The sequence below is a fragment of the Neurospora crassa genome, linkage group III, assembly GCF_000182925.2.
Source record: "Neurospora crassa OR74A linkage group III, whole genome shotgun sequence".
Classification (NCBI taxonomy): domain Eukaryota; kingdom Fungi; phylum Ascomycota; class Sordariomycetes; order Sordariales; family Sordariaceae; genus Neurospora; species Neurospora crassa.
In genome coordinates this window covers 4,478,037-4,504,114 of record NC_026503.1, presented here as the reverse complement: position 1 = coordinate 4,504,114, position 26,078 = coordinate 4,478,037, and the positions used below count along the sequence as shown (strand labels likewise).

Sequence of the window (26,078 nt, the reverse complement as noted above, 5' to 3'; positions counted from 1 at the left end):
CCTCTCCATCTGACCATACCATCACCCATCTGGACCCTTCCGCTGTCGTCTGTTCACCTGCTTGTCTATCTCCCTGCGTGCGTGTGTGCGTGTATATGTATGTGCTTGTAGTGGTACCATTGTACTTGTAACGAGCCCCGTCCGTTCTGTCTTTAGGTATCGGTACAGAAAAGGCTGCACGGTACTAACAAAAGTACAGAAAAGGGAACTCGTAGGTAGGTATATACACACACACATTTCTTCCGCGTAGATGGAGAACCATCAAGTGACGACAGTTCTGTGATTAGTGTGAACGAAAACCAGGTAGATGAAGACCGGAGAGTAAGAAACGAACTCCAGAAAAAGAGAGAGAGAGAGGCAGGAATAAAGGAGGACGGTATGAGGACGATAATCACTCCTCCATGTAATCACCATCCGAATCCTCTTCTTCTTCCTCTTCCTCCTCCTCCTCATCTTCTTCATCGTCTTCCTCCGAATCAGACGCATCAGACAGCTCGTACTCCCCATCGCCATCAGTGCCGTTGCCGTTGCCGTTATGGTTATGGTTTTCCTCAGCATCATCCCCTAAGACACTCATATCCAGCCAATCAGAGTACGCCAGATTGCCATCTCCGTCATTGACGTTGTTGTTGTTGTTGTTGTTGTTGTCCTTTTCTTCTTCCCTTCTCTCCGTCTTCACAAAAGAAGAAGAAGAAGAAGAAGAAGAAGAAGCAGGCTCACGCTTGACCATACTTGTACCCCTGTCTTCACCCACGCCGGCGGCCCTCTGAGCTTGTCGGGTAGAGGCAGCACCCCTGGACGCAACAAACCCAGAAGCGGAAGCGGAAGAAGCGCTAGCCTGAGACAGAGATTGGGAATGGGAATGGGAATGGGAAGTGGAAAGCAAATGGCTATAAGCACTCCGCTTACTCCGCTGCTCGTAAAACGGCTTTTGCAAATCCTTGCCCTTTGCAAGCTGGTCGCGCATCAGTTCCTCCCACCGCTTGCGGACCGTGGCGTTGCCGAACTTGTAGGACCCGCCTTTGGAGAAGATGTAGTGGGAGACTTGTTTCCAGGGGATTTTGGTGGTGGTGGTTGGGATACCTTTTGGAGTGCTTGGTTTTTGGGCTGCTGCTGGGTGGGTTGTAGAGGAGGAAGAGGAGGGGGATGGGGAGGTGGCGCTGGTGGTGTCTCTGGAGGTAGAAACGAGGGAGGTGATGCTCATTGCTTCGTCGGTGGGTGCTGTTGTTGTTGTTGTTGTCGAAGGTGGGCCAGCGGAAGAGGAGGAAGAGGAGGAAGAGGTAGGGTTGGATGGGTTGGAGTAAGTAACGCTCAATGGCCCTTTGGCAAATTCGCGGACGGCTTTTTCTAGGAGACGTAACTGTTTTCACTCAAGTTAGCCATCATCCCCTTTTTTTTTGCTCTTCAAATTTCCGTTCTAACCGGGAATCGAGGCAATACTCACATCCTTATCAGTCCACTCCGGTCTCCTGACCCTCTGCTCCCTACTCTTTGTCAAAGTCCTGTACCGTCCCCTGAGAGTCGACTCCGCCTCCGTGAAGCGTCCAATCTGGCGAATCTGCTTGTACGACTTTCCTTGGTTGCGAAGCTTCACCAGAAGTGCGTCTTGTTCCGCTCTAGCGCGCTTGAGGTGGTCGGTTACGTGATCTTGATGACCTTGATTGCGACGCTTGCTAGCAGAGGAGGGCAGGCTATGGTAGGGGTGGACGCCGTGGTGGAAGGGCTGTTGTCTCCGGGAATGAGAGGACATGGAAGCCAGTGAGGCGTGAGGTTGCTGGCGATGGTGGGAGGGAATGGTGTTTGGCTTCATCATCAAGGGATGTTGATGAGGAAGACCGTGAGGATGGCCTTGTCCCTGGTGATGTGCCCAGGCCATGGAAGGAGAGTTGGGATGAGAGGGGAGCATCTCTCGGGTTGTCATGACGGCGGGGTTGTAACGGGGGCTGGATGGCCGGCCACCACCGCCCATTCCACGATGCGGGGGGTGGTGAGGGAGGGACTTGCGTTGTGCCCGGTTGCTTGCCTGCTGTTGTTGGACGTAGTGCGGGTGTAGTTGACTGGTGTTGATATGCGGACTGGTTCCAAAATGAGCGTTGCTGCTGCCAAATTCAAGAGGCAGAGGCATTTGGTTCTGATGGAAGAAGCTGTTTGCACCAATGGGGGATGACTCGGGAGAGGGATGAGGCGTCGGTGTTTTGTGGTGAGGGTTGTTCAGCCAGAGCGAGGTAGGCGCAACAGCCAATGGCCCCTCAGCCTTTAGGGCGACATTGGCGTCATGTTGAAGGTGTGAAGAACCCGAAGGCGGGTAGTCGAATACCGTGCGATTGGAGATGGGACCTCGGAAGAGAACGTCACCACCGCTGGCACCGGATGAGGAGGGGGACAAGGACGGATGATTTGAGAAGTTACTACCGCCAGTGTTGTCAAACGGAAGGCCGCTGTCGTTGAGCATGACTGATGGGTACTGCTGCTGTTGGTGCTGGTGCTGAAGTGAGACACCGCCGTTGCTAGAAGAGGGTCCAACTCCGAAGCTGCTGTGCGTAGGGCTGGGGAGGCCGTCATACCCCAGAGGCAGTGAGTGGTGACCAGTGCCAGCGCCAATACTGTGGAACGGGTCGATGGGGCTGGGCGGCATGGTAGACATGCCTCCTTCGGACATGTTGTCGAGGGAAAGTGACGAGGACAACCGAGGTTCGTCCAACATTGGCTCACCAGAGACAGAGTACTGGTGCAGGTTGTGCCACCTTGGTTGAGCTTGATGGGAAGCAACAAACGGGGACGAAGCCGAAATGATAGATGGCTGTGATGACGATGGGGCCGAGGTCCAGACCACGCCGAAATTCGGCAGAGTTTGTTGGTTAGGAGGAGCACCACTGGCATCGTTGAAGAGCGTGTCTGTCTCAACAGTTCCTTGTAGACACGCGGACGCATCTGTAAGTCCGTGTTGTGATAGCTCTGTTGCCTGCTGTTGTTGTTGTTGCTGCTGCTGATGACCGGGATAGGCAGACATGCCGCTGTTGCTGTGAGGAGAGGTGATGCTAGCGCTAGTGGTAGTGGTGGTGGCAATGGTATCCGAAAGGTCCATGTAGCTGCCCTGGATCTGCTGTTGAAAGTACTCTCTGATCAGTAACATGTTCAATGTTGGTTTGTTTGTATATGCTGAACAAAGAAAAAAGCGAAGGGTTTGGGGTAATGTATCGGGAAAAGGAATGGAGAAGAGAAACAGAAACAGAGACACAGATGGAGACAAAAGACAGGAAAACAGAAGAGAACTCCACACATACCGGAGCGGGAGACGAACCCCAACTTGCGTCACTCGTGGGAGAGAAAGACTGTGCGTCATTACTTGGATTGCTTCCGGTGGAAGGCCGGTTGAAGCTGCTGCTGGTGTTGTTGTTGCTGTTTCCATGTCCTTCATGTTGGCGACACGTCTCGTACTCTGGAGATGATTCGCTCCATGTGGCGCCCACTGACGGCGAACTTGCAGACATGGTGTCAAAGGACGTGTTGAAGGAAGTCATCATGTCCATGTCCATGTCCAGGTGAGAAGAAGATGGGTCAAACTGAAGATTGTGATGAAGGTGGTAGAGGGACGGAACAGTGACGCTGTCGTTGGTGTGTGCCGTTTGACAGAAGTCTTCTAGATTCACGTATTTGTTCCACTGGTTGTCAAGACCATTAAGGTTGTTGTGAGAAGGAGGTGGAAAGCCGGTTGTAGCAGTAACTGAGGGTGTAGTGGCTGCTTCGAGGAGGTTATTGTGCCAAACCATCTCGTCGGCTTCCTCTTGAGAGGGTCTTGGGTCACTGATAAACATCTTCTTGGTGTCTTCGCTGGAGAGAAAGTCGGCGGTGAGCTCCAAGTTGCTTTGCAAGCCTGTTCCTTACGTCTGTTCTCCGCCGTCGTCCAGGTCCTTGGTGGAGGACAGACCAGTCGGGTGTGATTTTCACCACACTGCCGTCAAAGTTCTCGATAGTATCTCTGTATACCTTCGATTATTTCCCCTCAATAATTCTTCTCGATCTTCACCGCTGCTCTGCGTCTTTGCGTGGCACTTGTCTTGCTCCAAAGGGTGTTCTGCTGCCCTCCGGGTCGGTGGAGGAGCCCCGCAACGATGGCGTGGTGTGGTGATGCGGGAGGGGAAAGGTTCAAAGAACTCCTCCTTGCTGCCTGACAACGGTCAACAAATCGTCGGGCTCGTGCGCGCGGTGCGGTCAGATCTGGTTGGGATTTCTGGTTCGTCATGCAAGTATTAAGTAGGCAGCCGAGGACGAACTTTCCGGGATAACCTGAGAATTTTCTGGGTGGATGCCTTGACTCTAACCACCTGTTCCTTCACTGGGTTGGATATGGTTGGCTCAAGTTTCTGGCTGCGGTAGTGGGGAGATGGAAAGGCGGTGCCAGTGAGCGGGAACCTCCAAGGCTTGGTGGATAGGATCTCAGATGACAGCTGAGTGTCGGAGTTTGGCGAGTGTAGGGTCGAGGTGTGCTCGGCAGATCCGAAGAGAGACGATGGGAGTGTAACAATTACAATGTGACAGAACGAGTGCAAGGCAAGGCAAAGAAAGTGGAGGTGGCTATTACTGACGGAAGTCTGAATGATGGTTCACCACGTTTCAAGTGTCTCGGACTGGAACACAGATATACAGAGTCAGTGACATCCAGAGGTCTAAGTATTATTCTGATATCTCTCGCTGACGAGTTATCTTCCCCGCAAGCTACATGGCGCCAAGGAGTGGGTATCAGGGGGTCATTGTTTTGCCTAGTGTCCATCCCATTCAGCCATCCCATCTCTTTGCACTGGGAGATTGTGATGGAGCCTGATGGCAGTTCAGGCAGGTGAAGGCGGAGACCATGCTCATTGTGGACGCTGGATTTCCTAGATGGGATGACTGATCTTTCCTTTCCGTTGATGGAGCAAGTTCCAGTTTCTTATTCCGCTCGTACTTGAAATGAGCGCACGAGGAAAACATTCGGGCCGCATATCTTCTAGGCCTGCTTTTCGAGTCCGGCCAGGGCCCGGGAGGGAGCTATCATATCTCACGACTCTCGTCAAGTGACAGGAGGCTCAGCTGGGAGGAGTGGACATGACCATTGCCTTTCCTGGTCTCGGCTTCGCGGTTTGCAGCCCCATCAGCAGCCCGGTGGCGAGCAGGGACTGTAGTCCTGGCTACCCGTGCCTGCCCGCGACTTTGCCGTGACTGTACCGTGGAACGGGGGCAAGACGATTGCGGTTAGCCACGCTCAGGAAGGGCCACGATGTGGCCTCGACTTCCAGCTGCCCTTTGGCGACTGGCCGGCCTGCTGTTTGAGTCTGGGCTTCTTGAGATGTCAACTCTGCAGCGGGCCCGGGGAGCAGGGCCGCAATGGCGGAGGACTTAGTCTGGGGAGATGATGGGCAGGAAATGCAAACAGTGCAGCCTCTTTCCCCCGGCAGAACGCAGGAGTGCATGATGGATATTCAGCCAACCACTCTTCACCCACCCCCACGTTAGTGCTGGGTATTGGCGAGACAGACAGGCGGGAATCGGGAACCCGAAGGATGGGGAAGATCGATGATCTACCGCGGCGTTGGGCATGGGCAGATGTTTACATCCACTAGGAGGCCTGTCGTCTGTGCTATGGTAGCATCCAAAACATGCGCAACATGCTTTGCCAGGGGGGCATCGAGCTGTCATGCTGTCAGCAGCTGCGGTTCTGCGGCTTCTGCAGCCCTCTTCAAGGAACACACCCTCAAGAGGCCGGTGTGTAGGGTCAAGTCTTGTCCTATTGGGTGGCCGTCACTTTGTGGATGATGCCAATATGCAGCTTCCATACCAGGATACAACGCGACCATTGAGGACTAAGGGGGTTCTGTTTAGGGCAAGTAAACACCGGCGTCAGGAGAAGGAAAAAATATTTGCAGACACTATCAGGAGCTGTGCAGTAGGCTAGTCCCCAAAACTAGTAGGAACATGGGCAATACTGCCCGCTTCATAGCACTAGACAGACGGTTTTTCAGGGCAAACAAATGATATCAGATATGTCGTGAGGATCTTCTGCGACTCCCTCTTACCATTGACAGCCAAACAAGGGACGTGTCTCTTTTTTCACTTCGCGGGCGTAGCCGAGCTTCCCATGAGCCCGGCGACGACAGCTCTTCCTTTTTGGGAACGCCGTGCAGGCCTCGGCTCGGCGGGAACCATCCGCTTCAACGGCATCAAACCATGAGTGGGCTACAGCGCTGCCGATTCGTCGTGCCTTTGCTTGTTGGAACGTTGGGGCAAGGTTAATACCGAGTTCCTGGAATCTGGGACCTGAAATGGTTTGCACAAAGTTTCCTTGTTATCGCCACACAATTGTCCCGGCCGTTGGCAAATGAAAAAAAACATCAGGGGAAGCTATCTCCAATGAGAGCCAATAGCTGTACTACCTGAAATGGAAGGAGATTAGCACACGCAGTAAATAGCGTTGAAGCAAAGCATTGGGATGAAGTATACGGGGCGAGCAGTTGTGTTGCAGCCTTGTTATCGTGCGCAGCCTTGATCATCTGGTCTGATATCTCGGGCTTGATACTACGCCGGTTTCATGTCCAAGCAATTGGGCTCTTCTTTGAGCCTCCTCACTCGTAGGCCGTGGGGGTGAATCAGGTAGGTACATCGGTCCGGTTGATGCTCGTAATCATTGTCGTTTGATGTCTGTTGTTATTGCCGTCATGGTCATCTGGACTCGAAATTTGACATGTTGCACCCAACTGTCAACCAACTGCTCAACCCCGTCGACTCCATGATATCGCTTCTCCCAATGTTCTTCTTCTTCCATGTCTCTTCTTGCCTTTACAGCCGCAAATGCGCGACATCCATCGATCCATCACGCAAACCCGGAGATTTGCTCATGGAAGCCGGGCCACTAGTTCCTTCCTGAGCTTTCCATCTGTTGTAGTTCCCACTGCCACGATGCTCCTGCCACCCCGCTTGTCAACAATGAACTTGATACACGCCCCAGATCGGAGCAAAAAATATGATGAAGCACTGAGGATCTTTTTGTTCATCGTATCAGCAAAAGAAAAGAGACATTCATCATGGCAACTACTCCCAATATTGAAATGCATGCGACAACTCACATCAACCCTGGCTACAACCTCAGGATAGCAAAGTCAACAACAGCTTGTTAATATCCTGGGCATACGCACGTACGTTCCACGCCTGTTTGAACGCAAAGCTGGCAATATCGACGAGATGAACCGCGCTTGTCAGGGGTCCAATGTAGTTCTCGGGGTTGGTGGTCTCGCTGCATGGCCGAGCACAGGTCAGGTCATCACTGGAACAGAATGATCCATCGCGTCGCGTCGGGAGTTTTCCGGTCCTTGCCGTAGCTCGTCGTGGTGGCTGTGTAATTGATAATCGACAGAGGCGATTGTCAAGAGAGGCAAATGGGTAGTCCGCGTTTGTCCCGTCGGCCGGACCAGTGACGGTATTGGATAGACGGAGATTGAGGGTTCCGATGATTAGCCTCACTTTCCCGCCCTTCGTTTCCAAGATTGATATCCTAGCTTGGCTCATGTTGGCAGGCCGTACGTACCATGTTCTTGGTATTCTCAAAGTCGGTAATCCCGATAGTGTCGTATGCTGCTTGTTTCGGGCGTATTTCTTGCTCTTCGTTGATTTGCGTAGGGACTTTATCTGGGTTGAAGGGACGTCCACGGAGGGACTTTCTGCATGTTTGTCAGTGATGTTCATCATAGCTGCTGAAGAAGGCCCAGCAGTTCTAGACGGGGTGAAAGCGGGTAAAGGCCTACCGAAGGGACGTTTCATCAATCAGATCGTCCCGGACGTCTTCGTTTGAGAGGCCTACCGGGTGTTCAAGGGATCCCCGGCTGTGGCAGAGCTCCAGTAATATGGCAAGGATGCCTTCTCTTTGCTTGATAAGACCCAATGCAAGAGAAGACCTGACAAAGGCTCCGTACTTCCATGGTGTAGCATTAGTGATCCTCTCCTTTTGACGATAGATGCAAGCGAATACAATTCTCCAGTTACCAATATATCCGGTTGATGAAACGATACAATGCCTCATCCTCCATACAAGTTGCAATCCTCTTCCAGTTACGATTATAGGTATGTCCCAGCTTGACGTCAGAGGCTCCCTTTGGCTGGGGGACGTGGGAGATCGAGGATATCTGGCAGCCGCCGGTTCGGCGTTATCCAAGACATGATGGAGAAGGTCGAGCCCATGGGAAGATAAGTGTGGCATTGTGCTGCGTAGCACCTTATGGCATTCCAATTCGTTTATCAGCACGGTATCCGCATCCTCCATCGAGTGGTGTGAATGGGAACATTCTGGATTCCGGACCCTTATTGGGGCGACGATAGAATTGTGATTACCGGCGGCTTGATCCATTGTGGGTTCTTTATGCGCTTTCTTAGTCGCTCGTCGCTCTTCGAATCGCTCATCTGGTCCGGAATTCTGACTTTGACATCACCACATGGCGCGGCTATAAAGTAGGAATAGCGTTGATATTTCCGCATGTTTCCAAGGGATCCCCTAGTGCCCATAACGAAAAGTTTCATTGACTCATTGGTGGATAACTGAAATCAACATCATCATTAGGGTACCATCGCCATAAGAATGATTCCGCCCTGTGATAACCCAAGTTGTCCAAGCCGTGAAAAATTAAGTAGTCCTGCCTTTGACCAAGCCGGAGCGCCTTCGACTGGTAACACATATCCTTGAGTATGCCTTTTCGCATGACGTGTGGTTGAAGTAGCGAAGGATGACGCATCGGCAAGCTCCATCGCCGTCTCTTATCCCAGCCAGAGGGAAAGATATCGACCGTATAACCATCTCGAAAAAAAAGAAAGAAAAAAAAAAAAAAAAAAAAAAAAAAAAAAAAAAAAAAAAAAAAAAAAAAAAAAAAAAAAAAAAAAAAGAGAGAGAGAAAAAGAAAAGAAAAAGCAGTCGCCTTTAGCCTCAGCAACAATGGAAACATCCCACCAAACCGCCAAGCTCGGTCGAAAAAAAAATCCAAGCAAAAATGATGTCCCAACTCATGCAATCCGACCTCATCTGCGCCATTGAAGCGCGGACGTAGACATCTGGCAAAAGATGCTAGAAACCACCATCAAGGACAAATCCAATTCCCCCTTATCCAACCTAGAAGAGTACCTAGCTTGAGTTCGGCATTGAATCTGGCTCTTTAGAGGGTATGACATCGACTTCGCCAATGACTCTTCCCGGGACTTGCGACAAGAGCTGTTCGCTTATCAGCGTAAATTCTGCCAACTCTTCTTTCCTTTTCCGCTTTGCATCTTTACTATTTTGACCTTTCCTGATGGATAGCAAGCGATCGTGCCACTTATTGTAGAGATCGAGCATGAGTCTGTCATCAGTGTCCGCAAACAGCCGCTTTCCTGTTTTCATAAGTCGCCATGCTGCTATAATTTTACCAAGATAATCCGGGGGCTTATTGCGTAACGGCGGGGGACTTTGGTCAAACAACACAGCCAACTCGTCTGCACATTGAAACTCATCGAGAGATGTCCGTCTTTTGCGAAATAAGAAATCCATGAGCCTGATGAAATTGATGGTCCATTCATCAGCATCTTTAAACCACCCATATAAAGCCGTGGAATGACGCGTGGAATCTAGAACATCTCCGATATTGTCTGACAAGGCCTTGGTTAGACTTTCGATTGATCTCTCTAGATCGATACACTGAGTGACTTCGAACAGCAGTTCCCAAATCCTGGGTTGGGAAGTTAGGGCAGCGTAATGAAAAAGCGGCTGCAAATCTTTGACTTTTCCCTTGCCTGCAGTTGGATGCTGGAGGATGTGCTTGAGTTGTTCGAAGGCGTAATCCTCGAGCTTTGGGCGATCAGAACTTACAAAACCTCCACACATTGGACAAGGTTTCAGAGCGCGCCCTGTACTTTCCAAATCAGCTACAAAATTGGTCTGCTCAAACCCACATAGCTGAGATGCAGATCGCATGATATCAGTATCATGTCGTGCTAGAATTGCCCGAAATGTGTTGTCCAGCGTGGAATCTCTGATGGTGAACCCTAGAGGCGACAGTCCAATAATAGGCGTAAGGTTGGGTAGACAGTAATATCTGTTGATATCGACAGCTTTAGGCACAACGGCTGCGGCTGCGATGTCATCGTGTTTTTGCAACGCCCAGCCCAAAAAAGAGTCTGAGAGCCTCGGCAGGATACAGACGAATGTAGCGAAGTTCATATCCTCGGGCAATGGACGGGCAGACGGGTCATAAGCCTCGTTGAAAAGTAAGAATGAGATGGTGTTGCATATAGCGCGGCCCAGCGAAATTTCGTAGTCTGGGAGAAGGGCGTTGCTGGCGCGAACGTCTGAAGCAATGCCAAGCAAGGCATAAATGTTGTCCCGGTGATCGCTCGCTTTACTCGTCCCAAATTTGAGGAGGAGTGTCTCGAGAGTTTGCTTTTCACCCCACCAGCTCTCTTTCCGGCGGAACCCCGGAAGGATGTCTAGAACTGCTTCGATATGAGAGTGCGGTTCGAACCCCAGTAGAAAGGGCAAAAGACCGAAACCTTGGCTGGACATTGCTTTCGAGCCGCACAATATCATAGCCTTGTTTGTGCTGGCGACCTCTTGAAGGATCCAAACTCTTCGAAACCAAGGTCGGTCTAGTATCTCTTTCAAGGCATTGCGACGTCGAGCGGCGACTTCCTCTTTGTACAGATCGGTCTCGTCCGCAGTGAACCTGGTCCAGGAATCGATCCAGCTCTGTTTGTGTTGGGCTCCTGGTTGTTGTCGTGTTTGATAATCCCACCGTACAGTCGTATTCATGAGGAAATCAATTTCGAGGTTGCTTGGGCCAAGCCAGACCACGACTCGTTGCGCACATTCATAGATTAGTCTCATCTGCCCGACCTGGTGGCCTTTTTCCTTGTCGTTACTCTGGTCTATGCAAATGGCGTCAATCCACAACACTCTGTCCTCATTCGTCTGCCGTAGAGCGAGGAGGGCCATGTGAAGGTTTTCCTTGACCGGCGACCTCCGATCGTTGATGACAATTTCACACGCGACGGGAGAATCGCCCCAGGCATATGACAAGGCTTCATAGGGTACACCCTCTACCTGGTGGAGGAATGTTTCGAAGAGTTCGCAGTGAATGGGGTCTCGGTGAAATCCTTTCAGGAGACGAACCAGTCGAATGGCATCGGTAGACAGGTCGATCCGTTGATACTTGTAGTGATAATCATAGTCCATCGCGGCCACTCGAAATGACGTTTTCCAACTCGAATCCGGTGCCAAGAGCGCTACTCGTGGTAGGGTCGTGGGTCGACGACGTGGTTCGCGATGGAGGGGGTTGGTGTACTTTCTTGGAAAACAAGAGAGTGGGCGAGGATGATGGTCAGGGTAAATAAGCTGACCAGCTTCCACAGCCCTGCTGAAAGCCCAAGGTGGCGTGGCGGTCTCAAGTACAGCCATTCATGGCTGCCTCCTCGCAGCCACCTTCTTCCCAAGCCATCATGTTTCTCTGTTTGTGTGACAACATTTAGCCTTTGATTCGCATGGGGGAGGCCCGATACTCATCGTAGCACAGCCTGCCTCGAGTAGTCATGTTAATGTGTCGCTAGAGTGTGAACCCATGAGGAGGTGAGAAGGAGAAGTTGCTGAAGACATTTTCAAGCCTCATTCCATCATTAAGATGTCTTCAATTATGCTTGTGTTGGTGGTGAGCAGAGTCGGAGATTCGGAGGGAGAACATGTGTTTGTGAGACTTCCGTCGAGGCACCCATTAACGGGCATGCTCTCACGCAAGTGGTTGATTTCAGGACAGAAAATGAAGGGAGTGGATTTGCTTGGAGACAGAAGAGAACGAAGGAGGTGATGAGGAACTGCCAAGAACTTCAGTTAACAGTGTCGCTGCTGCGGTGGAGTCAATCAAGACGGTTAGATCCACTAAACAGGCACTTCCCCGCGTCAAGGGTCCGTGCTATCGCCATGGCTAGACCACGATAGGCAAGGTACAGCCCGTTCCTCCCTTGTAAGGAACAGTGCGATAAGCGCATTAGAGAGCGCCAGGGAAAATAAATTTAATGTTTACCCATCACTTCGCCGGCCGCTCCACCTCTACACCATTGCTGATGCTATTCACAAGTCGATTGCTATCAAGATGGCCGCCGACGACACACCACCTGTCCCTGCGTCAGCAGACGCTGCTGACCCTGTTGTCGAGACCACAAATGCCGAATCTAATGACGCGGCGGACAATGGCGACCGAAACGACAGAGGCCAGAAGAGAGGACGAGGCCGGGACAACAGAAACCCAAACCGGGACCGGAACAACCCCAACAACATCAAGACGGGCGGCTTTGGGAGCAACAAGTATGAACTCCTGCCTTCTTGGCTTTTACCTTTAAATCGCGGCCACAGGCACCTAATGCCGACGCTGACTAGGCTGTAGAAGAGACTTCCTGAGCAAGCGCGACCAGGTTCAAGACAACCGTGCTGCCAAGCGCCGCAAGGTGATTGACGGAGCCGCCGACGGCAACAGTTACATGAGCATCCCCTTCTCGACCGACGAAATCGCCGCCGAGGAACGCCGACCCAAGCGCAAGGTTGCCGTCCTGATCGGCTACGCTGGAACCGGTTACCACGGCATCCAGATCAATCACAAGGAAAAGACCATTGAGGGCGATCTGTTCGCTGCCTTCGTCAAGGCCGGCGCCATCTCCAAGGCCAATGCCGACGACCCCAAGAAGTCCAGTCTCGTTCGATGCGCCCGTACCGACAAGGGTGTTCACGCCGCCGCCAACGTTTTGTCGCTCAAACTGATCGTCGAGGACGAGGACATTGTCGACAAGATCAACAGCCACCTGCCCGACCAGATCAAAGTATGGGGCATCCAGCGTGTAACCAACGGTTTCAGCTGCTACCAAGCATGCGATTCCAGATGGTACGAGTACCTCATGCCCAGCTACGCTCTTCTGCCGCCACAGCCACAAAGCTTCCTCGGCAAGAAGATCATTGATGCGGCCAAGGAGAAGGGTACATACGACGAGTACATGTATAGACTGGACGACGTCAAGAACTTTTGGGAGGAAGTCGAGAAGAACGACATCCAGCCCATTCTCGAGAAAATGGACCCCGAGATCAGAGCCGAAGTCATTCGCATTCTGCACGACACCGCCGACCAAGAACTCACCGACGACGGAGAGCCCTCGAAGCCCAATACCGATGTAGCCAAGGATGTTGAGATGAAGGATACCCCGGCGGAAGAGACCACGACCACCGAGCCCTCAAAGGACGGCGAGGTTGTTACCACTGAGGCCACCACCGAGGCCACCACCACCGAGACCCAACCCCCCGCCGCCAAGGTCGAAAGAGAGTTCACTCCCGTCGAGCTCGCCGTCCGCGAAGTCAAAGCCGCCTACGTCGCCGCCAAGCGTCGCTACCGCGTGACCGCCCCGCGCCTCGAGAAGCTGCAAGAAGCGCTCAACCAATACCTCGGCACACACAACTTCCACAACTACACCATTCTCAAGTCGCACACCGATCCCTCGGCTCGTCGTCATATTAAGTCTTTCCAAGTCAACCCGACGCCCATCCGCATCAACGACACCGAGTGGCTGTCCCTCAAGGTGCACGGCCAGAGCTTCATGATGCACCAGATTCGCAAGATGGTAGCCATGGCCGTCTTGATCGTACGGTGCGGCGCGCCCATGAGTCTTGTCAATGAGAGCTACGGGCCCCGCAGGATTTCTATTCCCAAAGCGCCTGGTCTGGGTCTGATGCTGGAGAGGCCGGTGTTTGATGTGAGCAACAAGAAGTTCAAGGAGTTGGGTAAGGAGCCGATTGATTTTGGCAAGTGGGATAAGGAGATCCAGGCGTTCAAGGATGAGCATATCTACAAGAGGATGTTTGAGTTGGAGGAGAAGGAGAATTCGTGAGTATTCCGAGTAACTAACTCTCTTGGACATGAAGAAAGTACTAACAAGCGGTGACAGGTTCCACCTCTTTTTCAACCAGATCGATAACTTCCGTACGGATTATTTCCTCTGGGTCACCCCGGGCGGAATCGAGGCGTCGCACGAGCGGTCGGATCGCACGGCCGAGAAGATACCCAAGGCTTTGCAGGCTGAGCTTGGAGATGAGGCTGATGGTGTTGCGGAGGATGGGTCATCGAATTGACGGTCCTAATTTTGGAAGAGTAAGGGCTGCGGATATAGGAAAATACCATTTCATTGCAACTAGAAGCGTGCATAGTGTAGTGTATGGAGTATCTGTACGCTAGCTGTCAAGTGTAAAGCGGTTTGATACCTTGACCTCTTCTTGCTTTTTGCGTTGGGCCCCAAAGAGTGCTTCCTGAATGTAACCTCTATCCTTTGATGCTGTGTACACAGTCTTGTGTCTTGAACTGGCCCAGTGTTCTTTTCGCTTCAACCTGAATTCCTCTGTGTATGTATGCCTCATCTCGCTAGGTTATGAGCATCAGCTCCGGTATTTCTCGAATTGAGTAAGGTGTTCCTCACACGTCCTAACTCCCGAGTACCTCTCTCAAAACCTGATATCCATCCTGGTCCCGTCTGTGAATAAGAAGAATGATTCATCGCTTTCGCTATCATCGTCATCGTCGTCATCAACAAGAGTTGCACTACCGCTGTCATCATCATCATCACCACTTTCACCACCACTTCCATCACCAGTTTCACCATCACTTTCATCATCAAGGGTTTCACTACCATTGTCATCATCAAGGGTTTCACTACCACTTCCATCATCATTCCCATTTGAACCACCGACGCCATTTTCTTCTTCTCCTTCTTCCTCCACATTCACTCGTACTCGTAGTGGGAAATCCGATCCCAGCGCAGCAACAGCCTTCTAAGCCACCATGCCACCACTTCCTCCCAGTCCTCCCGGTCCTCCTGCTCCTGCTCCTCCCCCAGCTGCTGCCGTCAAATTCCTCACCCCCATATTCGGCGTCGCGCTTCCAGACGGCGGCAACCCACCACCACCTTGCCCACCTTGCGAACCTTGCCCACCTTGACCAAACTGCCCAAACTGTCCAAACTGCTGCTGCTGCACCACACCAGCCGGCATTCCCACCTCCCCCTCCTTATACTCCCCGACCCCTTTTCCTTTCCCCCCCATTTTATTTACCACCTCCGCCCTCTTCAGTCCCCTCCACCCCCCCACATTCTGTACGACCCCCTCCCAACACCCCCTCATCTCCCTCTCCACCTCCTCATCCCCCTCGCCCGGCTTTCTCAGGGGTCCCACCACCCACAGCTCTCGCATCTTGCGAGTCAAAGACAAAAGCTCCTCGACCGATTGGACCATGCCGTTCATGAGGATGTCGGTCGCCATGGCGTTGTAGGCGGCTTGCCCCACGGAGGCAGTGCCGTTGACGCTGGAGGCGCCGTGGTGCAGGAGGGATTGGAAGGTGCGCAGGAGGGAGGCGGTGAGGCGGTTTTCGAGATCTGGGGGCATGTTAGTAAGGGAGGAGAAAAAAAAATAGATAGAAAGGGAGGAAGGGGGAGGAGAGAGGGGGGTTTGGAGGGAATCGAGGGAGGGAAGAGAGAGGGAAGGGAAAATGGGGAAGGGAGGGGAAGTGGATTAAACAGTAACAGAACGAAAAGGAAAAAGAAATCGAAAAAAAAGGAAGGCAAGTCTTCCTCACCAAACAGATCCTCGGTTGTATTCTGGTCGCGGTCCATTTTTGTAGTATAGTGGTGTGGTTGTGACTTCAACTTGTGAAAGAAAGTTCGAGGTAAGTTGGCGGGGAGACCTAGACCTAGTGAGTAGAGGTAGGTGATGTTGATTTGTGGGTAATGAATAAAGCGAGCAGCCGGGCTGTCGGTCTATTTATTGTTTGCTTGCTTGCGAGGGATAGATAGTTTGACTAGGTAGATAGTGATGTGGAATAATCTTTAATGTTCTCGTGGTGTTGATATCTGGGAATGGGTTGGCGAATGCTTGATAAGATTGACGAGTTGTGTCCAATTGAGGTTGAGGTTGAGAGGTTGAGGTTGAGTTTGTTATGATTCGTTATGTGGATACAGTGATGGTGGAAGTTTACTGCAGGGCAGTGAAAGCGCGCTGTGCTACGGGTGCCTTCCATCTGTAGTGAGTCCATGCGGTGCCCACTAAGCCACATACAGTGTCGTTTGTCATAGTTTGTACCGTATTGGGTCTTGGCATTTGATGTCACCCATCAATCGATGTTATACTTGGCCAACTTCTATCATGATGGTGTTTATCTACTACAAAACCCGCTGTGCCTTGTTGACTCCATCTTCCAGTTCTCAAGCATCGCCTAGCTATTGCCTTTTCCCAACAACACCAAATTCGCTACATTCATGACAGCCATCAGCCCCCAAACCAGCCCCGCCACAATCGTAGTCAGCCACGAATTCGCCATCTTCACTCCTCCCTCCTCTCCACCGTTGTTGCTATTACCCATCTTCCTCCCCAACCATCCCCTCTTCGCCGAAAACAACCGCCTCTTATCCCCCACTGCCTCCTCCTCCTCCACCTGATACCTCGCCCCGCCCGGCATCACCATCATGTACCGATCCCTGCTCGTGAACCAAATCAGCGGCGCCGTCACAAACGGCAACACCACGCTCAACGCCACCTGACTCCCCTGCAACGCAGCATTCAACCCGTCTTTCCCCACCACGGCAGCAATAAGAATAGAAGGCGTGATGCTGATGGACCGCGTAATAAGTCTGCGCAGCCAGGGCCGCATCTTCCACCGCAACGCGCCCTCGCTGACCATTTGCCCGGCGATGGTGCAGACAATACCTGCCGAGACACCCGATAAGAGCAAGGCGAGGGCGAAGATGGTCCCTGCGGCGGGGGAGATGGAGGACGAAAGCAACGAGTGGATGGCGAAGATGTCGGCGTCGAGAGCGGTGGGGTTTTGGTATAGGGAGGCACCGGCGACGATGAGGATGGCCGAGTTGACGAAGAGGGCGAAAGTGAATAGGGAGAGGGCGAGTTCGGCAATGGAGTACTTGAGCGAGTGCTTGATGGCGGACTGGGAGGGGACGTAGTGGACTTTGTCGGCGTAGTCGCTGTTGGTGTCGGATGAGTTGGCGGAAACGGGTTCGGCAGGGAGGAGACCACGTTGTTCGTCGTAGGCGCGGAGACGGGGTTGGACAATGCCGGAGCCGAGGAAGAGGCTGTGCGGCATGACGGTTGCGCCGAGGATGCCGCAGGCTTGGTAGAGGCTAGTGGTCTGTCAGTGTTGTGTTCAAGGCGAAGAACGAAAAGGTAACATACCCCTGCTGTTCAATCACGGCGCTGGAAGGTAGGTAACCCTTGAATACTTCACCAACGCTGGTGTTGGAGATCATGGAGAGCTGGATGCAGAAACAGGCCACTACGCCCATGACCAGAATGCAGACAAAAAACTCAAAGATGCGCAGGCCTTTCATTTGGCCATTCGGGTTGTAGAAGACGAGGATGAGCATGACATCGATAATGGAGAGGGCACATCCTGCGACAAGAGGTATCTTGGGAGACAAGAGGTTGAAGGCAATAGCGGTGCCGATGACCTGTCCATCGTCAGTGTCGTACTCTCCTTATGTACTTGCGGACAAAAGACCTACCTCGGCAATATCTGTTGCGATAATGGCAATCTCAGCCAGTGCGTAGATAAAGTAGTTCAGCCATCGTGGGAGAAAGGCTCTACAAGCGGAGGAGAGGTCCAAGCCGGTGACGGTGCCGAGCTTGATAGCTAGACTTTGCAGAAGAATGGCGAATAGGTTACTCAGGAGGACGATGAAAAGTAACTTGAAGCGATAAGATGCGCCGGCAGCAATATCGGTGGCATAATTACCCGGGTCGACTGCACATAGTAAGTATTCTGTAAGTGAGGCTCGTGGTAGGTGAAAGGGACACACTCACTGTATGCCACCGAGATCATGACCCCGGGACCCACAAACTGGCCAAAGGTAATGAGGGCATGCTTGATTTGTCCTAGACGGCTTTTTGCTTGCTTGACACTGCCAGGAGAAGGAGCTTCCACTTGATTGGAAGAGGGAGGCGGGCTTGGCTGAGGGTTGGTTGGTGACGACACGGTTGATGAGGGTGTCTTGATCATATCACCACCCGGTGGTCGATCTCGCTCTGGCCTCGGCAACCCACCACCATCATCGCCGACACCATCTTGGCGTAACTGGGCCGAGATTCCCGTCCCACCACTACCGGTTCGGTTTGCTCTCTGATTGACGATTCCGTCCAAGTCTTGGTTCGTCGTCAGATCGGCTGAGAGTGGGTTGGGGCTCTGGTTGAAGCCCTGGCTTTTTCGGGGCTCATCTGTACGCGAAGCACTCGCACACATTGTTGTGTCTCTGATGGATAATTAATCCCCAACTCCGAGATGGCTATGGTGTATCCCGTGAGGTAGAGGTAGGTAGGCTTTAGGTCTGGTAGGGACAAGAGTGAAACATGAGTGTCTGGTCAATGACGAGTACTTGAAAACGCCACTGTAACCGATTCTTGCCGATGTTTCGGTTGTGCTCCCTGTCCTGTGTGTTTGACCCTCGCTATTGCAATTCCTCGGTTGATGCAACAGGCCCTACGAGGGACGGTCCAGAGTCTTGGCGTCAAGGGGTCTTTTACGTAGTGTACATGGTTATTTACATAGGTGAGTTTGAGGTTTTGCAAGACAGAGAGGTCAATACTGCAAATACTCTCAGGGGTTCAAGGGAGATTGGGATTTGCTACGTCGTCTGCTTCAATAGGAAATGATGCGGGAATGTGTTTTGACTATGGGATGGAGAGACCAAGGGTAAAGATGGAAGTACCCTCTTTCACCAGGTCGGGTAACAACCTAAGTGAGTAGTGTAATGTAACAGAAAGAACAAGTTGTTCTCCGGAGAAAACATTCCCTCCTTCTTTGTCCACTACTACCTAGGTATGTACTACACTCGCGTGGTGACTGACTTGGAGCAGCTGGGTCAAGCACACCGCCAACTGCCGGTATCCCTGTTATGCATTTATGCAGTAGTAGTAGAAGGAGGACGCCATCTTGCATGGAACTGAACTAACAATGCACACGTGTACTGTGTAGAGATGTACCCACTTTTCCCACGCATTTCTCCAAGCTGCAGCCCGGGCCTCCACCAACCACGAGACAGTGATCCACTACTTTATGTACATATTCAGATATCCACTTTATCACTGTGTCTGTTAGTGAGTATTTAAGAAAAAGGGAATAATCGACGTTATAACATGCAAATATACCCCTCCACCATCGATCTTTGGACCCCTCCAAGATCTTTCCATGGATAGACGGGCACGACCTGACTGATCATCTCGACCGGGCATCGTTCAACACCATCCATGCTCCACAGGGCAACCATTAAACAACAGTCCGACTCTGCTGCGCAGTCAAGTGAAGCATGGCTACCTAACATATCACTTATCTTCCCATGCTCGCCTTACTCGAGTCGAAGGAGCAATCATCACCGGCATCATGGAATATCACCACCAGTCATTGATACCCCGCGGCAGCATGTCCGTGTTACACTGCCGCGCCCGGGGTTGAACGGCTTGTCAATCCCGATGCCTATCTTTCACTCGCTGTCTTTGATGATCATCGTTGCCGACTGGTCACAGGCCTCAGCTTTCTTTTTCTTGTGTGCACCTATCGACTCACTTCCACCCTTCCACTTATTCGCGTATCAGAGATGCCAACTTTTACTACATGTACACACGGCAAGAAGAGAAAAGCCTACCGCCGAAATGTAGTAGTAACTGACATCCCACCCCCTCCTCCATTCCTCCTTCCCCCCCACTCGTCTTGATATACTTATCGCTGTTATTTCCTCAGTGACACCTCGACTATGTACCCAGAGTCCATCCATCTGGCACCGCGGCACAAAGTCATAGCTTGTCACCCCGTCACACTCTACAACCTCGTGTTCGCACGCACTCTGTACTCCCGGGACTTGTTGGCCCTTGAGGTCTCGCTTTGACCCCATCCTCCCCGTGCCGGCCCATGCGCATTCACCTATACTTTATGCTACCACCTTCCGTGTTTGTCAACAACTTACTTGAAACCGGCGTCAAGCAGGATGCCTTGGACCCTTGTTGCTCATCTACACTACCAGTAATGGCCTCGACAGCATTCACCAAATCGCACCGAATTGGCTTATAATCGAAAAACCAGGGCCCCCCCTGGGCACTTCCTCTACTTCCATCTTCATGGCGAGTTCGACATCTACCTTACAACATCCCATACAGCAAACTACGCGATAGACATTATCAACAATTACAATGGGTTGCGGTTCGGGTTGTTGCGCGCCCTCCAAACGCCCTCTTTTCACCACGCCCGAGGAGCTGCCGACATCTTCACATGGTCGTGGAGACCGAGGGTCAAACACGGATGACAGCTTAGAAGCCACGGCATCTTCGTCCGCAAATGTTGGTTATGGGGAGTATTGTGACGGCAAAGGGGAGATTGGCGACAGGACTGGGGATAGAGAGTCGCATCAAGGGGAAGCCAACACAGTCACGACTACAACGGACACCTGCCAGGACAGGTGCTGTGGTGGACAGCAAAGCGAGAGGCAGTCCAGCAACAAGAGTGCCGATTCTCACCCACCACCACACTCGGAATCCTCCAAAGACCCGTGTTCAGTATCACACGGCCACAATCACAGCCATGACCACAACCACAGCCGGTTCCCCAATCTCGCCAGGACGTTCGGCGTTTTATCCCAAAAGAAATTCAGGAAAAGTTCCCTTTCCAACAAACATCAACCATCAGAATGTCAACACATCGAACAAATATCTGCCAGTTTCCCCACCACCGATAGCGAATCAGGAACCGCGCGGTCCAGTATAACACCGGTTCAGCCAGGGAGCGAGCAGTCAGACGGTACGGCCGATGTGGAAAAAGGTCTTTCTGGATATGAACATGTCGTCCTCATCATCGAAAAGATGTGCTGCGGCCAAGAACTCCATCAAGTGGCCGCTAACATCAAGGCCATCCGGAATCTCAAAGTCAGCGTGCCACACAAGCAGGTGGACTTTGACGTCAATCTGGGCCTCGCGTCGGCTGCCGACGTCATAGAACAAATTCAAAGGTCAACTACCTGGAAGTGTGAGCGGGTCATCGAGGAAGCATGCAGTCTTGACATTGTCCCTGAAAATGCAGCCGGGTTTGCCTCTAGACCATTACCCATGGGAGTGGCCCAGGTCTCAATCATCGACAAGAAGCTTGTCAGGATCTACTACGATCCCAAAGTCATTGGCGCCAGAGATTTGGTGCAGTCTGGGTTTGGGGGGCCTCCTCTGACACTCGCCAAAAGCTCGGTCGACCAAAACATGACCGCTGGCTGGAAAAACGTTCGTCATTTGTTCGTTATGACGATGCTCTCTTGGATCCTGACCATTCCTGTCCTTGTCTTGGCTTACCTCCCACAATCCGGAAAGCGGATGATTTCGTACGGGTATGCATCCCTAGCCCTTGCGACACTTGTCCAAATTTTCGTCGCTGGCCCCTTTTACCGCGAGGCTTTGAGCCCACTGATCAAGTCGGGGGCCATCAACATGGAATTCTTGGTTGTGCTCAGCACCACTACCGCCTACATCTTCTCCGTGGTGTCGTTTGCACTCTTGGTATGCGGGCGTCCCCTGTCGACAGGTCAGTTCTTCGAGACGAGCACCTTGCTTGTGACTCTGATCATGGTCGGCCGCTTCCTTGCCGCTTTTGCACAGCACAAGGCTGTCGCGTCCGTGTCCAAGGTCAAGTCGCTCCAGTCTCATGACGCCCTTCTTGTTGATGAGGACGGAAGTAACGAGATGGAGATTGACGCACGCCTGCTTCAGTATGGGGATTACTTCAAGGTTGTTCCGGGTGCCAAGATCCCCACCGACGGCATTGTCGTCGAGGGTGATTCGGAAGTGGACGAGTCCATGATCACTGGCGAGTCGCGACCCGTTGTCAAGACTGAAGGATCCGAGGTGATCGCAGGGACAGTCAACGGCTCGGGAGCTCTTCGGGTGCGGCTTACGACTGTTCCCGGCAACAACACCATCAGCGTCATCATGACCATGGTGCACAAGGCAAAGGTAGCCAAAACCAAGATCGAGGGTATTGCCGACCGCGTGGCCGGGTATCTCGTCCGCGCTGTTCTTTGTCTGACAGGCATCACCCTGATCATCTGGTGCGTTGTTGGTGTCAAGGTACACAAACTACGCGCTGCCGAGGCCATCGTTCAAGCGCTCACCTATGCCATTACTGTTCTCATAGTCTCCTGTCCTTGCGCTATCGGACTAGCAGTTCCAATGGTCAACACCATGGTCAGCGGGCTGGCAGGTGACAGAGGAATTCTCTTCAAGTCGTTGAATGCCGTGGAGATTGCCCGCACAACATCCCACGTCGTACTTGACAAGACAGGCACCCTCACCAAGGGGGAACTCGACGTCCATGATGTGCATTTCATGGAGAGCGACTCTAACACCTCCAAGTCCCTACTACTTGGGTTGCTGCACGACATCAAACATCCCGCCGCCGCATCAGTGTCTACCTATCTTCTCTCTATGGGAGTAACCCCTGAAGTGATCACCCACCAGAAAGCCCTTCCAGGCCGAGGCGTCGAAGGCCACTCGCCATCCGGCCAAGTACTTCGCGCAGGAAACTCACGCTGGCTAGGCCTCGAGTCCGACCCAACCGTCCAGCGCATCTTATCCCAAGGCTACACCGCCTTCTGCTTCACCATCGACGGTACCCTAGCAGCCATCTTCGGGCTCCACGACACGCTCCGCCCCGAAGCACCATCTGTCATCGCCCAACTGCGCCAACGCGGCATCTCTATCCACATTATCTCAGGCGATGACGACCTCGCCGTTCGCTCCGTTGCTCGCCAACTCGATATTCCCGAGCACTGCATTCGCTCCAGGTGCAAACCCGAAGAAAAGGAAGCCTATATTACTCGTCTCCTCATCCCACCGCCACCATCACCAGCGCCACCCCGTACCCGTTTCCGTCGCTCCTTTTTCCGCAGCCCACCAAAATCCAACAAACCTCCTACTGTCCTCTTCTGCGGCGACGGCACCAACGACGCCATTGCCCTCGCCCGCGCCACCGTCGGCGTGCACATGGCCTCTACCTCTACCTCCGGATCCGGATCCAACGATAACGTAGCCGTAGCCGAAGCAGCCGCCGACGTGGTGCTCATCCGATCCAACCTCACCGGCATCTTGACGCTACTGGACATGAGCGAAAAAGCCATGCGCAGGATTAGGTTTAATTTTGGGTGGAGTTTTATCTATAATGTGTTTGCGATCTTGTTGGCGGGAGGATTGTTTGAGGTTGTAAGAAATGGACGAGGGGTAAGGATACCGCCGCAGTATGCGGGGTTGGGGGAGTTGGTGAGTATCTTGCCGGTGTTGGGGGGCAGTTTGACGTTGAGGTGGGCGAGGTTTGCGGGGGATGAACATGTCAAGAAGGGTGAGATTGTGGAAAAGGAGGATGGTGATGGGGGAGAAGATGGGGGAGAAAATGGGAGTGGGAGTGGGAGGAAAAAGTGGCTTGCTGGGGTGTGGAAGCGAGGGGTGAGGTGAGGCGTTGAGGTTTTTTTTTTTTTCTTTTTCTTTTTGACGGATGGTGGTTTTGGATATACACACGGAGGAGATAAAGTAAGAGAAAGGTGCCCAGGTGGGGGTGTGGTTCAGGTTGGTCGGGATGCATCAAGTTGGGTACCTCTATGAACTTTGGTCTTTGGTTGTAACTGGTAACGGGCTCTTTGTTGAAACAGATATATCACTAGAAGGCATGCGATAATGAACAGGTATTTATTCGGTATGTGTCCGTCCTCTTCGTTCAATGATACATTATATCCCTTTGATTCTTCTAACATTCTTCTATTAGGTACCCATAGCACTAACACACCCTAGTGGTGTTCATTCCGTCAGTACTCTGAGTCCATTCTGGATCCATCCGTCAGATCACAAATGTAGCTCACCTAGGTATTCTAGGAGGTAAGGCCGGTTGATTGCTTGTTAAGTCTAGACCATGACCTATGGTAGACCTAGACCTAAACCTAAACCTAGTGCCCACGCCCACGCCCAAAAGAACCCCCCGGACTCCCAGAGAAACTCTCATAACCACTATCGCGAGCATTGCTGGTGGCGCCATATCCCCCAGTACCAGCACCGCCACTTCCAATCGTACTACTCCCACTACCCACGATGCCAGGATACATATAGTTGTACCCACCAGCACCAGCACCAGCACCAGCACCAGCACCAGCACCAGCACCAGCACCAGCACCAGCACCAGCACCAGCACCAGCACCAGCACCAGCACCACCACCAGCAGCACCACAACCGCCACTACCCAAACGACTAGAAGAAAAAGTTAAAGCAGAAAAAGAAGAAGAAGAAGAAGAAGACGACGAAGGAGGAGGAGGAGGCAACCCCGGCTCGATATCCTGGATGATCCTTGCCATTCGATCACGGTACCATTTCCTTCTTTTGTGGTCGGCGCTACCGCTACCGCTGCTGTTGCTGCTGCTGCTGCTGCCACCGCCTCTGCTGTGTTCGGTGGACATGGAGTCGGAGGTGTTGTGGCTGATGGAATTGAAATTGGAGTTGGAGTTGGAGCTGATGGGGTCGTTGTCGAGGTGGGAGTGATGGTCGCGGTGATGAGTGCCTAAGTGGTCTTGGGCTTGGGCATGGGCGTGGGGAGAGAGGGCGTGGGAGTGGAAGTGGGAGTGGGTGTGGGTGTGAGAATGGGTGTGGGAGTGGGAGTGGGACATAGAAGAGTGGGCATGGGCGTGGGAAATAGAAGAAATGCGCATGAGGATGTTGTCTTGGACGAAGTAAGTCGTTGTGCGCTCTTTGGGTTCTCTGGGCGGCGGTGGTCTGGGGGTGTGTCTGAGGGAGTGTCGATCGCGGTGGTGGTTGCGGATGGTACTGGTGCCGATGCTGATGCCAGTGCCGTGGTTATAGTGGGAGTGAGAGTTGGAGTAGGGGTGATGGCCGCCGCGATCGCCGTGATTACGGATGGGGAGGTCAATAGCGGACGACTCGGGCGCACCGCGACTGGCACCGAGACCGGAACCACCACCACCACCACCGTGAGCGTGGGGAGAGGGAACGTGGGTGTAGTTATCATCACCCCCATCATCAAAAGAAAGAGCCATGCCATTGTTATCACCGAAATCATCACCGCTTCCATCCCGAGCACGAATGCTGGCAGTTAGACCAAGGCCATGGCCATGACTATGGCCAGCAGCAGCAGTGCGCTCCTGGATATTGCGTCTGGCTCTGGCACTTGTCTCTGGACGACGAGCAGAATGACTACCACTCAAAGAGCGGCCTGGGCTGCCGCCGACCGTGGTGGAGTCGAGGTGCTCATTGCGATGCTGGCGGTAGAGGTCCTGGGGATTATCGAGACGGTGAGTGTCATGGACGAGTTCATGGGCGCTACGGATGGTGTTGCTTCCGGTGTTGGGGCCGTCGAAGTGAGTGGTAGAACGGTCCGGGTCGGATCTGTAGGAGGTGGTGGTGGTGGTGGTGGTAGGGGGAATGTAGCGCGGGCTGTTTGCAAGGTGAGGTGGTTAGTTACCTCTACTGTCAGTGTTTATTGGTGTAGTTGAGACCTGGGAAGGGATTATGTTGAGGTTGAAGAGCAAAGGCTTGAAGAGAGGACTGGTGAGGTGAAACGGTGATGGCTTGGATGAGAAAAGTTAAAGTGAGGTTGACTCGAGGTTGCAGTAAAAGATAAAGTGACGTTGAAGTTGAAATAACGTCAAAATGAAAGAAAGTTGCCAAGTGGAGCTGATGAGATGAGACAAGACAATGGGTGGTGGCTGTACAGTGATGTGATGGGTAAGGGGGGTTGCGCCTGTCAGCCTAACATTGGGGGCCAAATCGATCGAACGGGTGTCAGACTGATAGGTGGCCAGGACAAGGGTAATGACAAGGACAAGGTCACAAGCGAGTCTTCGGCACAAAGTGTAGAGGTGAAGGAAGTTCTGAGGTAACACACTTGGAGACGAGCAAGACATGAAGCGTGGAAGTAAAACATGAGGAGAGCTTGGTATTACTTACCTTTCACTAGTCATTTTCTTCTGTTTGTGACTGTCGGTCT

The 26,078-nt window shown here is 52.5% G+C and overlaps 8 protein-coding genes across 9 annotated transcripts; 2 read left to right on the top strand and 6 right to left on the bottom strand.

Annotated features, from left to right (window-relative positions):
• Positions 1-391: 391 nt before the first annotated feature.
• Positions 392-3,491, bottom strand: NCU07525 (hypothetical protein; the record flags this gene model as incomplete). The annotated part of the gene is made up of 3 exons (XM_953945.1): positions 392-1,360; positions 1,445-3,100; positions 3,285-3,491. The coding sequence occupies 3 exons, from the start codon at positions 3,489-3,491 to the stop codon at positions 392-394; spliced, it is 2,832 nt and encodes a 943-aa protein (XP_959038.1).
• Positions 3,492-6,552: 3,061 nt separating this feature from the next.
• Positions 6,553-8,227, bottom strand: NCU07526 (hypothetical protein; the record flags this gene model as incomplete). Its single annotated transcript, XM_953946.1, has 4 exons — positions 6,553-6,675; positions 7,174-7,365; positions 7,559-7,691; positions 7,776-8,227. The coding sequence occupies 4 exons, from the start codon at positions 8,225-8,227 to the stop codon at positions 6,553-6,555; spliced, it is 900 nt and encodes a 299-aa protein (XP_959039.1).
• A 912-nt stretch (positions 8,228-9,139) lies between these two features.
• NCU07527 (hypothetical protein) lies at positions 9,140-11,645 on the bottom strand (the record flags this gene model as incomplete). Its single annotated transcript, XM_953947.3, has 1 exon — positions 9,140-11,645. Exon 1 carries the CDS (start codon positions 11,441-11,443, stop codon positions 9,140-9,142), a length of 2,304 nt encoding a protein of 767 aa, XP_959040.3. The 5' UTR covers positions 11,444-11,645.
• A 422-nt stretch (positions 11,646-12,067) lies between these two features.
• Positions 12,068-14,395, top strand: NCU07528. Of its 2 annotated transcripts, none has more exons than XM_011395633.1 (3): positions 12,068-12,343; positions 12,423-13,904; positions 13,966-14,395. In XM_011395633.1, the coding sequence occupies exons 1-3, from the start codon at positions 12,132-12,134 to the stop codon at positions 14,147-14,149; spliced, it is 1,878 nt and encodes a 625-aa protein (XP_011393935.1). In that variant the 5' UTR covers positions 12,068-12,131; the 3' UTR covers positions 14,150-14,395. The 2 variants fall into 2 exon arrangements, with proteins under 2 accessions (XP_011393935.1, XP_011393934.1); XM_011395632.1 differs by having other exon boundaries at positions 12,416-13,904.
• Positions 14,396-14,561: 166 nt separating this feature from the next.
• On the bottom strand, positions 14,562-16,024 carry NCU07529 (hypothetical protein). Its single transcript, XM_953949.2, has 2 exons — positions 15,642-16,024; positions 14,562-15,441 (listed from the first exon to the last, which is right to left on the bottom strand). Exons 1-2 carry the CDS (start codon positions 15,676-15,678, stop codon positions 14,843-14,845), a joined length of 636 nt encoding a protein of 211 aa, XP_959042.1. The 5' UTR covers positions 15,679-16,024; the 3' UTR covers positions 14,562-14,842.
• A 123-nt stretch (positions 16,025-16,147) lies between these two features.
• On the bottom strand, positions 16,148-18,525 carry NCU07530 (transporter smf2). The gene is made up of 4 exons (XM_953950.2): positions 17,876-18,525; positions 17,578-17,816; positions 17,249-17,523; positions 16,148-17,196 (listed from the first exon to the last, which is right to left on the bottom strand). The coding sequence occupies exons 1-4, from the start codon at positions 18,309-18,311 to the stop codon at positions 16,278-16,280; spliced, it is 1,869 nt and encodes a 622-aa protein (XP_959043.1). The 5' UTR covers positions 18,312-18,525; the 3' UTR covers positions 16,148-16,277.
• Positions 18,526-20,917: 2,392 nt separating this feature from the next.
• NCU07531 (copper-transporting ATPase) lies at positions 20,918-23,545 on the top strand (the record flags this gene model as incomplete). The annotated part of the gene is made up of 1 exon (XM_953951.2): positions 20,918-23,545. One exon carries the CDS (start codon positions 20,918-20,920, stop codon positions 23,543-23,545), a length of 2,628 nt encoding a protein of 875 aa, XP_959044.2.
• Positions 23,546-23,923: 378 nt separating this feature from the next.
• On the bottom strand, positions 23,924-26,078 carry NCU07532 (hypothetical protein). Its single transcript, XM_953952.2, has 2 exons — positions 26,039-26,078; positions 23,924-25,525 (listed from the first exon to the last, which is right to left on the bottom strand). Exons 1-2 carry the CDS (start codon positions 26,050-26,052, stop codon positions 24,031-24,033), a joined length of 1,509 nt encoding a protein of 502 aa, XP_959045.1. The 5' UTR covers positions 26,053-26,078; the 3' UTR covers positions 23,924-24,030.